The sequence below is a fragment of the Podarcis bocagei genome, assembly GCF_964188305.1.
Source record: "Podarcis bocagei genome assembly, chromosome: 7".
Taxonomy (NCBI): Eukaryota; Metazoa; Chordata; class Lepidosauria; order Squamata; family Lacertidae; genus Podarcis; species Podarcis bocagei.
Genome location: NC_138132.1, coordinates 77109268 through 77125316, shown reverse-complemented (window position 1 = coordinate 77125316; position 16049 = coordinate 77109268). Strand labels below are relative to the sequence as shown.

Genomic DNA, 16049 nt, shown 5'->3' with positions numbered 1-16049 from the left:
CCAGCCATTTTGGAGGACGTGAAGCTTGGCTGGGGAGGGGTGTGGCCTGGTGACAGGGGGTGTGGCCTAGTAAGAATCCCAAGAGCCATTTGGCACCTCTTCTGGGCCTGAGCATCCCTTCCCCCCCCCCCATTATGGGCTGCAAAAGTCAGGACTCCCCATTAAACACCCCGCATACCGGGGGGGGGGGGATAGCAGAGTGTGGCATCCTGGAGGCCTCCTGTTCTAGATTCCATTCTAGCATCTAGAATTCCTGTTCTAGATTCCGTTCCATTTATGGCTCCTCCAAACATTCAATCGGCATTCCACAGCCACTGAGCTTATTCAGTCTTCACTGAGCTTTTTTGCAATGTGTGTATCAAAAAACCATTAAGTTCCCCTCCCCCAAATGCTTTTGTATTTGTGCAAATTTCAGAGTCTGAACAGAAGGTGTTAACAAAGTGCCATCCTGTTTTCTGTGATTGCACGGGATTCTGCGTTTTGCGTAAGAGCAACTGCGGAAAGTCTTAGCGGGAGGGTAAAGGTTAAGGGTAAAGGGTAAAGGGACTCCTGACCATTAGGTCCAGTTGTGACCGACTCTGGGGTTGCGGCACTCATCTCGCTTTATTGGCCGAGGGAGCCGGTGTACAGCTTCTGGGTCATGTGGCCGGCATGACTAAGCCGCTTCTGGCGAACCAGAGCAGCACACAGAAACCCCGTTTACCTTCCTGCCAGAGTGGTACCTATTTATCTACTTGCACTTTGACGTGCTTTCGAACTGCTAGGTTGGCAGGAGCAGGGACCGAGCAACGGGAGCTCACCCCGTCACGGGGATTCGAACCGCCAACCTTCTGATCGGCAAGTCCTAGGCTCTGTGGTTTAACCCACAGCACCACCCGCGTCCCTTTTAGCGGGTGGGTACATTAGGCCAACGGCAGGATATCCACACCCCCCTTATTCCTTTTATTCCTCCTGGCATATAGAGCTTGAGAGTTCCCGGTCTAAGGACTTCCTGTCATTTGTATGATCAGAGTCCTTTCCTCAGTCGGCCTAGTTTCATTTCCAATACCTTTCTCTCTCTTCTTAAAGTTTTGTGTCATCGGCACAGACAGATCATTAGCATTTTAACAGCTGGTGAAGAGAGAGAGAAAGAAAGAGAGACAGATGGTCAAGGGGGTAGACTTTGCATTGTGTGAGCTGAATAAGTCTCTAATGCTATATACCAAAGCTGTTAGAGAGCTGAGCAGCTGCACTCACCTGCCCCCTCCCCTCCCCGTCTAACTGGCTTCCTACAGAAGTGGAAATGCAAAAATTCATACACACACGCCCGTGCGCGTGCACACACACACACACACACGGCTGGATTTAGGTTTGATGAGGCCCTAAGCTACTGAAGGTAATGGGGCCCTTTATATGTCCAGCTGTCTTTTGTCAACAACAAATTGTCGCTGTTATTTGTGTTGAATATATATGCTATATGGTAATTTATAGACCTAACAGGTATCTAAAGCCATTTGCACATAACAACATATGTATTTTATCAAAGTAATTGTTGAGCTGAAATACAATTAAGAAGAAGTATATTAATAGTGAAATATAATTAAGAAGAAGTATATTAACAGTGAAATAATTATTAAGCTCTAACTGTATGTAGGTTTTATTTTATTTGCTTTTTATCTTATATTTTGGAAATGTAGATCCAGTTTTTCCCTCCTTTAATTTTTTGGGGGGCCCCCAAGAGAGTGGGGCCCTATGTTATAGCTTGTTTATCTTATACGTAAATCTGGCACTACACGCGCGCACACACACTGCCTCAGGCCAGAATAATCAAATCAAACAAACATGAGATCAGCTAATGCCCGCTTTCAGCATCAGCTAATGTCCACTTTCCTTGCAAGCATGACAATTGCACGGCTAGTTTAATCAGTCCACTTACGACTATCAAAAACAATTTGAGCAGTATTTGAAAAACAGAAGCATTGTGTGCCGTCCACAGGGCTGGGAGGTCTATTTTCTCTAGTTATTCTCTGCCAATCTTACAAATCTGGAAAGCCTTTATTGGCTATACAAGCATAAAGGATCATAATACCCGCTTCCTGTCCTCAATATATTCTACAGCAGCGGTTCCCAAACTTTTTTGGGTCACCGCCCCCTGGGTTCCACGCACTAATCCCTTGTGCCCCCAACCCAACCTTTATTATTCATTATGCTGGTTCACACAATCCAGGAAGGAAGAATAATAATACAGTGGTACCTCTGGTTATGAACTTAATTCGTTCCAGAGGTCTGTTCTTAACCTGAAACCATTCTTAACCTGAGGTACCACTTTAGCTAATGGGGACACCCGCTGCCGCCGCACTGCCAGCACGCGATTTCTGTTCTCATCCTGAGGTAAAGTTCTTAACCCGAGGTACTATTTCTGGGTTAGCGGAGTCTGTAACCCAAAGTGTTTGTAACCCGAGGTATTTGTAATCTGAGGTGTTTGTAACCCGAGGTAGCACTGTAATGCAATACAGTTTGAAACAGTAACCATTAGCTGCACATGCATTCAAAAATCCAGTTAGTTTAATTAATTCAACCAAACGGATGAACTTGAAACCCACCCACCCCACCCCAGGTTATTCCACCACCTCTTTTGGAAATCTGTGTTCTAGACTACGGACCTTTTGAATTATCTTTTCACCCTGAAACCCTGGAAAGAAGAATTTTGCATGGAAACACCCCCCCCCCCCATAAAGAAACTGTAATGGAGGAAGGAAATATTAAGATAGTGAGGATGCCTAGTTATCGAGCTGTCTTGTGCCTGCTGTGTTAATAAGTTACCCTTCCCATGCGCTTTTTAAAAAAAATATATATATATATTTTAAAAAATATATATATATTTAAAATAAAATAATGATGATGATGATGTAATAGATTAGAACATAAAAAATAAAATAAGCAGATTGGCATGAGCGAGGCTTGAAGAGCCTCAGAAGCTCCGGTGCCTCAGAGATGCATATCCTCCTGGTTTCTCAGATATATTGATAAGCCGCTGCTCTTAGAGGGGAAGAAGTTTGATGTTCGCTCGTACCTCCTCATTGCCTGCACTTGCCCCTTCATGCTGTTCTTTGGCCACGGCTACGTCCGCCTCACGTGCCTCGACTACGACCCGAAGTCAGAAGACCTGACTTCTCATCTGACCAATCAGGTGAGGGGGGAGAGGGGGGTGGGATTTGAGCGGGAGGCAGGATTCTGTGGACCAGGAAATAGTTGGGCCTTCTCTCAAATGTGGAGCGTTGCGTTAAAACAGGCATCGTACCCAAACAATACGTGAAGCCAGGCATTCTTTGAAATTTGCACTGCTCTGAATGTTGCGATCTGGTTCAGAAAGTGTGGGGAAAGTGTGTAAGAACACGATCTTAGAATGTGGCAGCATGTAGCCGTTGGAACTCCCTGCCTGTTGATACCAGGCAGGCCCCTTCACTGCCCTCTTTTTGGTGCCTTCTAAAAATCTTTATTGTTTGGGCATGCCTATCCAGATCTTTAGAAAGTTGATGCGAGTTTTAATCTTGCTTTTAGTCTACTGCATTTTAACCTTTTAGAAGTCTGTTTGTTTTCACTTCATTTTCTTTTCTTTTCTTTTGCAAAACTGCTTTGAGGTGGCTGTTGCCCATTTTGCAAATCAGGCACTGTGTGGGTTTTATGAAATAAATAAATAAATAAATAAATAAATAAACAAATAAATAAATAAATAAATAAAGAAGGGCATCTCTCGGTGAAATTAACATGCTTCCAAATGCAGTATATTAAGGGAAATTGCCTCCAAAAAGAAAATGGATAGTAGGCAAAATGACATATTAAATTAGGGGGAAATGTAGACTAAAATGCTGGTGAGTTTCCATGAGAACTTCCTTTTTTAAAAAGAAGGAGAAGAAGATATTTGCAAATCAATGAGGGAAGGTGAAGAGCTAATCGTTAGATTGCAAAAAGCAGGAAATTGAGGAAAACTGAAATGGAAAGATTTGCCCGTCCCTAAGCCTAGCTCTCAAAAACAGCAGGTGCTAAATTTAAGTAGCTGGGCCAAGGTCATGAAAATATATGACGATACCTTCGGGCTGCAATACATTGTTTGAGTCTGTCAGCCTCAATCCAGCATCACTTTTGCTCAGGGGTGATAGGAGTTGGAGTTCAACAGGGGCAGGATCTGTAAGACCTGCCTTTTATTCCTACAGAGGCACTTCTAGGTTTTATTTGCTGTCCCTGTTGTGACTGGTTTTGTGTTTGAGTCGCTTGGGGCCGCTTGAGTGAAAAGGCAGCTGATTAATACTAATTATTACCATTATTAACAGCAGCAACAATGTCCAGAGAGCCACAGGTTCCCCACAACCTGTGCCATAAGCGATACCTACCCCCTTGACCATCTAGATTTCTATGTGCAGGGAAGGCTGGCAAATTCATCCGTCTCCCTTCGAGGGCTCGGGTGAGATGAGAGAGATTTAATTTAAATGTGGCGTTTTTGTAAGCCATCCAGGTAACATTTTGCAAACCACTTTGAGGTGTTGATTTGAGAGCAGGGCGTTTACGATCAAGCGGCATATAGATGTTTTGAAATAATTCATAAATAGTTTTCTGAGGCCTTTTAAGCAAGAGGCATGATTGGAGATTTTGTTATCGAATACGTCACAGTCACCAAAGAGGAGAAACACAGACAGGAATTGATTTCTCTTCTCACGCCAAGGACGGGCACCAGAAAACAAGGGCCATCCATCCCTGGTAAACAGGGACAGCTGGAGCATATGTTATCTCTGCCAGGCCAGCCTACTTGGTATCACCTTCCTGCAGCTTAATGGCTTTGGCAAGATGGGCGCCTCGTGTGTGTTTTTTTGCCTTGAACAGAGCTGTTTGCTCAGCTTGGGATTTGGAGAGCTGCGGTGCCACGCTGGCTCCGGAGAGACCCCGCTGCCACAAAGGACATGAAATGCGGGCCAGGTGTTGTTATTCAAAAGAGTACCTGCAAATCTCATCGGCGGGGGGTGGGGTGGGGAGGAGGCCAGGAAATTCATGGCAGAGCAGGTGGCGGCGGCAGCACAGAAATCTGCCTCTCCGCCCCCAATTGTGTCCCGCCTGAGTGGGTGGGAGCGAGGAGGGAATGGTTTGAATTTTCATATTTAAGAAGCGGGGATCTGCCAGGTGGGTGGAATCAAAGGGGAGAGACCTGGAGGCTCCCCCTGTTGCTGCCCCTTCGCTGAGAAATGCGTAAACAGATGGTCCGTGGAAGACTCACCCCTTTGCTTTCTGGAAAACTGCCCGTTTGATTGAGGTTCCTAGATTTGTGCGTGCAAGCCTTTTATTTTATGGACAATATTTGCATGTGCACCCAATAACAAAAAAACTTCTCTTTGCAGCTTGAAACAAGAACATAGTAATATAGTTGTAAACAGTAAATCATAATGCATCATGGAACATCCCGTATGAATTTGCCCAGTCCTCTTTTAAAGCCGTCATTACCTGTTTGGGGAATTAATTCCTCCATTTAGTTCTGGGCCACATGAAGAAGGCCTTCCTTTTGTCTGCCCTGAATCTCCCAACATTCATCTTCATAGAATCATAGACTAGTTGGAAGGGACCTCGAGGGTCATCCAGTCCAATCCTTAGCAATGCAGGAATCTCAACATGTGGTTCCCCATCCAATTTGAAACCAGACCAGACCCTGCTTAGCTTTGCAAGCGTGCTAGCGGCTTTAATGCTACACCATTTGGAGGGCTAGTGGATGAACCCCTAGGGTTCTCATATTATGTGGAAGGGAGAGAGAAATTGCAGAAAGTCCTGCCCCTCTTTTTCAGCCAACGTTAAAACAAATGGAATCCACACAAAATCTGAGTGAAATGGTGGAACCCAAGGGATTCAAAGCACCAAACAAAGGTCAAATGTTGCTCTCTCTGTCTCTTTTTAATGTGGTTTTATTGTCTTGTGGCTCTGGGCTCCATCCAAGGAGGAAGGATGGGTTGTAAGAGCTGAAATAATCAGTCAATACATGCACCCTGCACCTGGTTAAACGGTGGGATCCACTTCAGCAGGAAGTAGCGACGGTCACCAACTTGAATGGCTTTAAAGTGGGTGGTGGGTAAGAGAAATTCATGGTGGGTTAGATTCCTGGCCATGACAGCTGTGTCCAAACTCCACTTCTGAATGCAGTCTGAATTCCAGCTCCTTGGAAACACAAGATGGGAGAGTTTCTGTGCCGCTCAGGTCCTGCTTCCCATCATAGCTGTCAACATTTCCCTTTTTTTAAGGGAAATTCCCTTATTCCGAATAGGATTCCTTGCAAGAAAAGGGAAAAGTTGACAGCTATGCTTCCCATTGGGGCATCTGCTTGGCTAATGTGAGGCTGGGCTAGATGGGACTTTAGCCTGACCCCACCTTAGGTTCTTATAAGCAATCCTAGCGGCTCCCCCCCCCCGCTTGCTCGGCTTGCCCACCCTCCTGCTCCCCATCCTTCAAACCCACTTCCCCTTGCTCCTTGCCCAGACCCTTGTCCTCGGGGGGGGGGGGGGTCACAGCTCCAGCACTACAATGCACAGGCCCTAACAAGAGCGTCTGTTTTCTCTGCCAACTCCCCGCAGTACGTTCAGAAGAAGAATCCGATGTACAGCCACGTCAAGGAGGAGACGGTGTGGTGTATGGAGCGCTTCAACAACTACGTCAACAAGAGGTTCAGGCACATCAAAGGGCTCCCTAAGGACTGGGTCTTCAATGGGTTCACTGTGAGTTTCCACACTTCCACCCCACAGCTGCTGCCACAGCATTTGTAGCCAGTTCTCCAGGATCAGGCTGTCACGCTGCTCCACTGTTTCTCTATTATTATTTATTGTATGTGTATGGGACGCGGGTGGTGCTGTGGGTTAAACCACAGAGCCTAGGACTTGCCGATCAGAAGGTCGGCGGTTCAAATCCCCGCGACGGGGTGAGCTCCTGTTGCTCGGTCCCTGCTCCTGCCAACCTAGCAGTTTGAAAGCATGCTAAAGTGCAAGTAGATAAATAGGTACCGCTCTGGCGGGAAGGTAAACGGCGTTTCCGTGTGCTGCTCTGGTTCGCCAGAAGCGGCTTAGTCATGCTGGCCACATGACCTGGAAGCTGTACGCCGGCTCCCTTCGCCAATAAAGTGAGATGAGCGCCGCAACCCCAGAGTCGGTCACGACTGGACCTGATGGTCAGGGGGCCCTTTACCTGTACCCATGGTTTCCCCCTCCCTCTTATTTAATCTCTGCAACAGCCCTGTGAGGTAGGTTGGGCTGAGAGGCAAGCCACTGGGTCATCCAATGAGCTTCCGGCCGAGTGGTGGATTTGAACCCTGGTCTCGCAGGTCCTGGTCTGATGCTCAAAACCATGGGTAGGCAAACTAAGGCCCAGGGCCCAGATTCGGCCCAGACTAGGGCCCTGCGGGACTTGACGTCTTTCCACAGGACCTGCAAGACAGAGCTGTTCCGCCTGGCCTTTGGTTTGGACTCAGTCTGACCCTTATGTTTTCCCTCCCCTTATGGTTTTGATCTATGGGCTACTTTTAAAATGAGGCTGCATTTTAAATTGCATTTTAATCTGTATTTTAAATTGGGTTTTCATGATTTTACTGTAATTTTACTGGTGTTAGCCGCCCTGAGCCTGGCTCTGTCCTGGGAGGGCAGGGTATAAATAAAATTTTATTATTATTATTATTATTATTATTATTATTATTATTATTATTATTATTATTATTATTCTCGGCCATGAACCTCACTGGGGATGACCTTGGGCCAGTCCCTGTCTCTCTCTGCCTAGCCTACTTCGCAGGGTCATTGTGAGGATAAAACAGGGTGGGGGAGGACTATGTATGCCACCTTATAGAATCATAGAATCATAGAGTTGGAAGAGACCACAAGGGCCATCGAGTCCAACCCCCTGCCAAGCAGGAACCTTGAGTTCCTTCAGGGAAGAAGAAGTTGGGGTGTAAAAATAAATAAATATAAACCATGAGTGGGCAAGCGTCTGTGACTTCCAATGGGTCTACTCCGAGTAGGGCTGAGCTGGGGACCACCTGAGGACTGGACATAAGCGGATCCTCTAATCTGGATCTTTTGTGGCTTCCCCTGACTCGCAAGAGGTCTTGTGGGGCAGGGGAAAACTTGCCAGGATCATGCCGCCCTTCTGTGTCTTTCAGAAGAGAATGAAAGAGATCATGCTGCAGTGTTTCCTGGCGGTCAAGTCCCAGCTGGAGTGCAAGATGGGCTACTTTGATCTTATTGGCTGCGACTTCTTAATCGACGAAGACTTCAAGGTACAGTCACGCGCCCGCATCCTTGGCTGAGTGGGCCGCGGATCGAGAGGCACAAGTCTCCAGAGTCAGGGCTTGAGGAGGACAGCCAAGGGCATAGCTGTCAACCGTCCCTTATTTGGCGGGAAAGTCCCTTATCCCAGTGCTGTGTCCCGCTGCTGTCCCTTATTGATGATGTCCCTTAAATTTCCAGGGTTTCAAAGGAAGCAGCTCCTCTCCCTCCCTGCCGGCCAGGGAGGAGGGAGGCTCCAATTGTGTTGCTTGGCTGCGTTGCTCACCCAATAAGGAGTCTAAGAACGACTGGGGGGTGGAGCTTGCATGCCTTGAGCCGATCAAATCGGCCGCGTTGCCTTTGCTCAGCGCTTCCCAGTGGAAAGGTGATGGTGGTTTTCCTTGCTGCATCCCCTTTGCCGGGTTGCTGCGCTGTGGGAACCACCGCTTGAGGCTTCGTTTGGCTGCTGGCTGGGCTTTCTACCTTTGGCTTGGAGGGGCTCAAAAGTCGAACATACCTGTGCTCTGAAAATCCCTTATTTTGGCTGCTGATCCTTTATTTTCGAGGCTGTTGGTCCCTTATTTTCAAATCTGTAAGTTGACAGCTATGGCCAAGGGACTCCTCTGATGGATAATGAACCCATAGATTTGGGAATGGTGGCTGTATGGGGTGAGCCTCCGGGTCTCTCTGCCTAGCCACATCCCCTCACCAGCCTTGCTTCACACCTCCCCTGAGAGTTTTTGCCTGGCTGGAATGTGTCCTTGAACTCGTGCCTCTTTCTTTTCCGGATGGAGGATTGAGAGGGGTGTGTAGAAACCAGCCCACTGCGCAGAGGTAAAATTTGAACTCGTCGCTTTGCACACTTTGTCCCTCTGGACCCACCTGCTGCTGGCCTCAGGACGTTATATGGTGTGGGTATACTAGAAGTCGTGGACTTTCAGTGAAGCTGAATGTTGGAAGATTCCGGACGTACATAGTGCATAGTTGGACTACGGAACTCCCTGCCACAGGAGGCAGTGATGGCCACCAGCATGGATGGTTTTGAAAGGGGATTAGGCAAATTCATGGAGCAAAGGCTGCAGTGGTACCTTGGGTTAAGTACTTAATTCGTTCCAGAGGTCCGTTCTTAACCTGAAACTGTTCTTAACCTGAAGCACTACTTTAGCTAAGGGGGCCTCCTGCTGCTGCCACGCCGCTGGAGCACGATTTCTGTTCTCATCCTGAAGCAAAGTTCTTAACCCGAGGTACTATTTCTGGGTTAGCGGAGTTTTTAACCTGAAGCTTATGTAACCTGAAGCGTATGTAACCTGAGGTACCACTGTATTTCTGAAATCCAGGTAGCTCTATAGGATAATAATAATAATAATAATAATAATAATAATAATAATAATAATAGGTTGTCGTCAATGAACTTTTCTTATAATTGACCCACTGAAATTAAGTACCACAATACACTTTGATTTCAGTGGGTCTACTCAGAGTAAATGTTTGTTGACTACAACTCGTTGATGATTGATGATAATAATGGATTTTATCCCGTTTTCGTCACACTCAGACTAGACTCGTGGAAACTAATGGGTATGACTAACTTAGGTCCATTCACTTCAATGGGCATACTCTGAGTAGGGCTTGTTGCACACAACCCAATGATTATTAATAGAGAAATATAAGAAGAGAGATTTGTGTCCTATTTTAGCCCTACTCACAATAGATGCATTGAAATCGATGAACATGAGAAACTTGGGTCTGTTACTTTCAGTCTACTCTGTGTAAGGCCTATGTGGATATATGATTTACGGTATATACCATGTACTGCCCAAACGTTTTCTAAGCAGTTTACAAAACACATACACAAAAAACATTTGCACTGCATTGTTTAAAATAAGGAATAATTTTAAATATATATATCGTAGGCAAAACCCACAGCAAAACTATCCTGTTTAAACATTAAACTATAAATGGCCATGATGAAAATGTGCAATAGAACATCCCCGTTAAAACAACACAGCAATTAAAACTGGATATTCAGTCCATGAGGTCAAAGGACATCATAATCTTCATTATCTTCAGCACCCAGTTAAATAAATTATAGCCACTTATGATTAATTCAAACTACATATGCATAAAAACAATTCTATATGAGTCAAATGTTTTGTGGATATTTTTCACACTTCCAAGAAAGCCACCGCTCTCCTGAATCCACGCTGCACTGCTCATTTTTTTCACTGCTTGCAGAAATATATGGCTGGCACTTTCCCCTTAAACTCTTAGCTTCCTTGAACTTGTTTATATAGCCTCTGTTGCAACAGGAAAGATTTTTTGGGGGGAGGCGGTTACGAGAGAAAATAGAAATGACTTTAGTGCCCCTAGTGGCAGTCATAAAACATTTTGACTGGTCAAATTGGAAAACGGAAACAAATTGTGGGGAAACAGAGCACAGAATCATTAAACTGTGGAGTTGGAAAGGACCCTGAGGATCAGCTACTCCAACCCCCTGCAGTGCAGGAATATGCAGCTGGACTGAACCTGCAACCTTGGCATTATCATCACCATGTTCTAACCAAGTGAGCTATCAAGAATCAACAAAACAGGGATCACACACATGCCTTTAAAGCACATCACTTTCCTCAAAGAATCCCAGAAATGTTAGATTGTTAAGGGTGCTGGGAATTATAGCTCAGTGAGGGGTAAACTACAGTTTCCAAGATTTGTAGGGAGCCATGTGCTTTCTTTAAAAAAACAACCCTGTGTTGTCGCACAATAATTCTCTTGCAGAGTCTTAGATCCAGGATTCAAAGGCAGGATCCAGTGGATCGCGAGGCTTTAAACTAGACACACACCTAGGCCCTGATTTGCAGCCTGGATTTCAGGGCCAGAGCTGGAGATCCGGCAACTCAGCCTGTATGCAAAGAAACAAATGTGTTTCCCCCCTTTTTTCCTTTTCAATCAGGTCTGGCTCCTGGAGATGAACGCCAACCCTGCCTTGCACACCAACTGCAGCGCCTTGAAAAGCATCATTCCCACGGTGGTGAACGAGACTCTGGGTAAGCAAAGCTGAGCAGCCATGAGGGAAATGGAGGGGTTCAGGAGCACAGAAACAAGCCGACTCCGCCATGAACAGAGTTGACCAGGTGCCCAGGACTCCCATGGGTTCTATAGCTGTGTAGGGGACCTGGCGCCCAGGTGGCTGTAGACTGGCTCCTAGGGAGGAGAGGGTGGCACTGTGGTCTAAACCACTGAGCCTCTTGGGCTTGCCAATAATAATAATAATAATAATAATAATAATAATAATAATAATAATAATAATTTATTATTTATACCCTGCCCATCTGGGCGGCTTCCAACAAAATATTAAAATACAGTAATGCATCAAACATTAAAAGCTTCCCTAAACAGGGCTGCCTTCAGATGTCTTCCAAAAGTCTGGTAGTTATTGTTCTCTTTGACATCTGGTGGGAGGGCGTTCCACAGGGCGGGTGCCACTACCGAGAAGGCCCTCTGCCTGGTTCCCTGTAACTTGGCTTCTCGCACTGAGGGAATCGCCAGAAGGCCCTTGGCACTGGATCTCAGTGTCCGGGTAGAATGATGGGGGTGGAGACACTCCTTCAGATATACTGGACAGAAGGTCGACAGTTCAAATCCCCATGACGGGGTGAGCTCCCGTTGCTCTGCCCCAGCTCCTGCCAACCCAGCAGTTCAAAAACACACCGGTGCAAGTAGATAAATAAGTACCGCTGCGGTGGGAAGGTAAGCAGCGTTTCCATGCACTCTGGCTTCCATCACGGTGTCCCGTTGCACCAGAAGCAGTTTAGTCATGCTGGCTACATGACCCAGAAAGCTGTCTGCAGACAAACGCCGGCTCCCTTGGCCTGAAAGCGAGATGAGCACCACAGCCCCATAGTCGCCTCTGACCAGACTTAACTGTCCAGTGGTCCTTTACCTTTTTTTACCTAGACTGGCTCCTGTCCAGAGCCCCCAGAAGGGAAAGGAGGGGAGCCTGGAAGTTGTTCTTCATTGGGGAACTTCTGGGTTCAGACTGAGCAGACTCAGATCTCAATAACAAAGGAGACCAAAAACATTGCATCACACAGTTCCTGAGAAGGGATGGATGGATCTCTCCAATTCAGTTTCTCTTAGTTCCTCAGGGTTGTATCCAGTTAAGTTCCCACACTGAGTAGGCACATGAAAATTAATTTAGCCTCATGTTCATAAACTTCAGTAGGATCCGCAATTGACTACAACCCTCTGCTTCCCACTCTGAGGTTCAGTTCTCCACATTTATACATCAGTTTGTGGTTATTGAGGAGGCCTTGTGGAATTTCATCAGCATTTTGGGGTGCATTCCTCATAAAGCACATGTTTTTGTCTTCCATTATATACACATTTTTGCAAAGCAACTCTCCTCAGCATAATGAATCTTTGTACGCCGTTTTCACTACTGCATGATGCCCTACCTAGGATATACAGTCATAGCTTGGTTCTCAAACGCATTGGGACTGAAACATTTTGGCTCCCGCATACTGCAAACCCAGAAGTGAGTGTTCCGGTTTGCAAATGTTTTTCAGAAGCCAAACGTCCAACTGGGCTTCTACAGCTTTCGATTGAGTGCAGGAAGCTCCTGCAACCAATTGGAAGCTGTGCCTTGGTTTTCAAACATTTCAGAAGCCAAATGGACTTCTGGAATGGGTTAAGTTCAAGAACCAGGGTATGACTATACATTTTTGCAAATTTACTCAGTTGAAGAGCTGCATAGTGAAATTCATCATCATCATCATCATCATCATCATCATCATCATCATCATTTATTTATACCCCACCCATCTGGCTGGATTTCCCCAGCCACTCTGGGCAGCTTCCAGCAGAATATTAAAATACAATTATTCATCCAGTATGAAAAGCTTCCCTAAACAGAGCTGCCTTCAGATGTCTTCTAAAGGTCCGATAGTTGTTTATTGCTTTGACATCTGGTAGGAGGGTGTTCCGCAGGGCGGGCGCCACTACCAAGAAGGCCCTCTGCCTGGTTCCCTGCAACTTCGCTTCTCGCAGTGAGGGAACCGCCAGAAGGCCCTTGGCACTGGATCTCAGTGTCCAGTTTCTGAAAGATAGCTAGTTTTGGGCTTTGCCTTTCAGAAACGAGAATCAGGTAAGTTGCCCTTAAAGGTGGAAACTGCATTGGGTTTCTCCCCACACCACCCCTATTCCTGACACGCTCTCTCTCTCTCTCTCTCTCTCTATCTATCTATCTATCTCTATCTCTATCTCTATCTCTATCTCTCTATCTCTGTGGGCCTTTCCCAGATCTGGCCATCGAGATTTTCACCAAGAGCCAAAAGATGCAGAACATACTGCCCTTGGAGTCGCTCTGCCACTTTGCCCTGCTGTACAGCGGGGTGGGCACAGACAGCAACCAGTCGTGGCCCACCAAGAGCAAGACGTCCCTCCGCTCTCTCAAGAGCCACCGGTCCCTCACCGAGTACAGCAGCTTCTGCAACAACACCTACAACACGAGCCCCGGGCGCCCGGCGGAGAAGCAGCCGGTCAAATCTCCGGAGAAGCCAGCCAAGGGCGAGGCGCCAGCCCACTCGGAAGGGGTCACCATCGTGCCCAGCAGGGGGGTCCCCAGGAACACTTTGCTCGTGCCCCAGATCCAGATCTCCATCGTGCCCAACCTCGCCTGCAGCCCGTCTGTCAAAACCATCCTCCGGGGCAACCAAGTCTGCAGCAGCAGCAACCAGTATATCATCAAGCATGTCCCACCGGTCTCGGACAGGCACCCGGAGGCCGAGGGTGACGACGAGAGCGCCAGAGCCGCTGGCCTTGCTGTTGCCGGGGCACCCTCCAAGGACCGGTCCTACGCGGCTTGGTTCCAGCAAACGTTTGGGTCCAAGTTCCTGGCGGCCAGCGGGAACGGGGCAGGCAGCCCCTTGACCAGCTCGCAAATGGTCTCCCTCCATCTCCAGTCCAGCCTCCGGCCCAATCTCCCGGCCTCCCAGGAGCAAGCCAAGCCGCTGCGCCAGCTCATGAATTACTCCAAGATGCCCGGGGACAGTGGCAAGGCCTTGGCAGTGGGCCAGAGCTGCGGCAAATCCCGCCCTGAAGAGAAGAAGCTCTCTCACCAGGGCTCCTAAAAGCAAGATCACTTGTGTATTTCCAAAGCCCTCCTTCTTTTTCCTATAAAGGACGGCGAGAAAAAAAAACCCCAAAGCAACCCCGGTCCTCAGTGGCGTAGCGTGGGGGGTGCAGGGGGTGCCGGGCGCACCGGGCGCAACATCTGGTGGGGGCGCACTCGCAGCTCTCTGCCCCTACCTGACTCACTCACTCTCTCTCACTGCAGTGCTGGCTGTGCGAATCCGATCCGAGCCGCTGGGTCACCACCCACTGTGGAGGGGGTGGGTGCCAGGTGTGCGGTGCGGAGAGAGAGCGAGGGACTATCTGGGGGAGGGACAGTGCAGCGGCCGCCCAGCGCAGCACTGAGCGCGGGAGAGAACCACACCAGACCAGACCAGGCAGCAGCAAGAAGAAGCTGGCAGCTGCGGCAGGTTAGGGGTTAGGGGGCGCAAATTACTTGCCTTGCCCCGGGTTAGGGGGCGCAAATTACTTGCCTTGCCCCGGGTTAGGGGGCGCAAATTACTTGCCTTGCCCCGGGTGCTGACAACCCACGCTACCACGCTATGCCGCTGCTGGTCCTTGACTTCTTTCAGCAATTCTGAAAATGGAATCTGTGGCATCCCTTATAGGATGTCAAAAATGATTGGTGTTGGGTTTTGGTATTTTTACACAAATTCTTCTTGATATGTTTTAAGGGAGAAGAAAAGGCTAATAACGAGTAAACCCGACACAAATCCGGAGTGGAGTCGCTAAGACTGTTGCAGCCAAGCTGGTGCCAAATATGTTGCTCTGCTTTCCTTGGACTGCATCAGCGAGGCTGGGAGGGAGGGTCTTGTTGTCTGGGCAGCCCAGGACCAAACTGCCCAGGCTTGCACCCTAGAGAGGTCATTTCGGTGCTGCTAAGGCAGGGATTTGACTTCACCTCTGGAGGTGCACTCCATTGTCTCTCGAGACAACAACAAGAGAAGAAAACCTGGTGTAAAAAAACATGCATCTGCCCATAGTCAAGACCCAGATTAATTCTGGGATTTTGCTTGACTCCTGTGCCTTCCCTTTGAGACTGATATTCAGGGGTGGGGCAGTCAGTAGCATGATGGAAACTGATATCCTTGCTCTCTTTCCTTCTCTGTGTGATGTGGGGCATGCAATAACGCCCTGCTTGATCATTCGTTGAGCAGAGCACAGAATCACAGAATCATCAAATTGTAGAGTTGGAAGGGACCTTAAGAGTTATCTAGTTCAACTCCCTGCAATGCCAGAATTTTTGCACAACATGGGGCTCAAACCCACAACCCTGGGATTAAGAGTCTCATGTTCTATACCAACTGAACTAGCAGATGAGTAATGTTGTTGCATGCCACCCCAATCTCTGAACAATGCCAGATTCCAGGGCTACCAGGTGCCCTTACCAAGGTCTGTGCTTCCTTTCGGACAACGAGGCACAGCAGGGACTGTGGTGTCTTTATGATACATCGTTTATTGACACATATATACAACCTTGAGCCTAGGGTGGGTGGAAAGCTTTGCATTCCAGGAGGGTCCAGCCAACGTTGGATTCAGACTACCAGCCCACGTTGTGCTTGCAAACTGCTTCCTAAGACGCCAATATTTTTCCTCTTGCTTACATCAGCCCCTGGCAATTCTGAAACTCTCCCCTCCCAACTCTGCATTGTCTTATGC

General features: G+C 47.7%; 1 protein-coding gene across 4 annotated transcripts in view; it reads left to right on the top strand.

The window, feature by feature from the left end:
* Window positions 1–14456, top strand: part of LOC308590983 (protein polyglycylase TTLL10-like) — a 43911-nt gene extending 29455 nt beyond the window's left edge. Inside the window, exons 11-15 of one of the 4 annotated variants that reach the window (XM_081201431.1) lie at window positions 2998–3169; window positions 6585–6725; window positions 8156–8272; window positions 11212–11305; window positions 13560–14456. In XM_081201431.1, coding sequence (XP_081057557.1) covers window positions 2998–3169; window positions 6585–6725; window positions 8156–8272; window positions 11212–11305; window positions 13560–14389 — 1354 coding nt within the window. In that variant the 3' untranslated portion in view covers window positions 14390–14456. The remainder of the gene's footprint in view (window positions 1–2997; window positions 3170–6584; window positions 6726–8155; window positions 8273–11211; window positions 11306–13559) is intronic. The other 3 variants (XM_081201432.1, XM_081201433.1, XM_081201434.1) reach the window with 3 other exon arrangements.
* Window positions 14457–16049: the final 1593 nt, after the last annotated feature.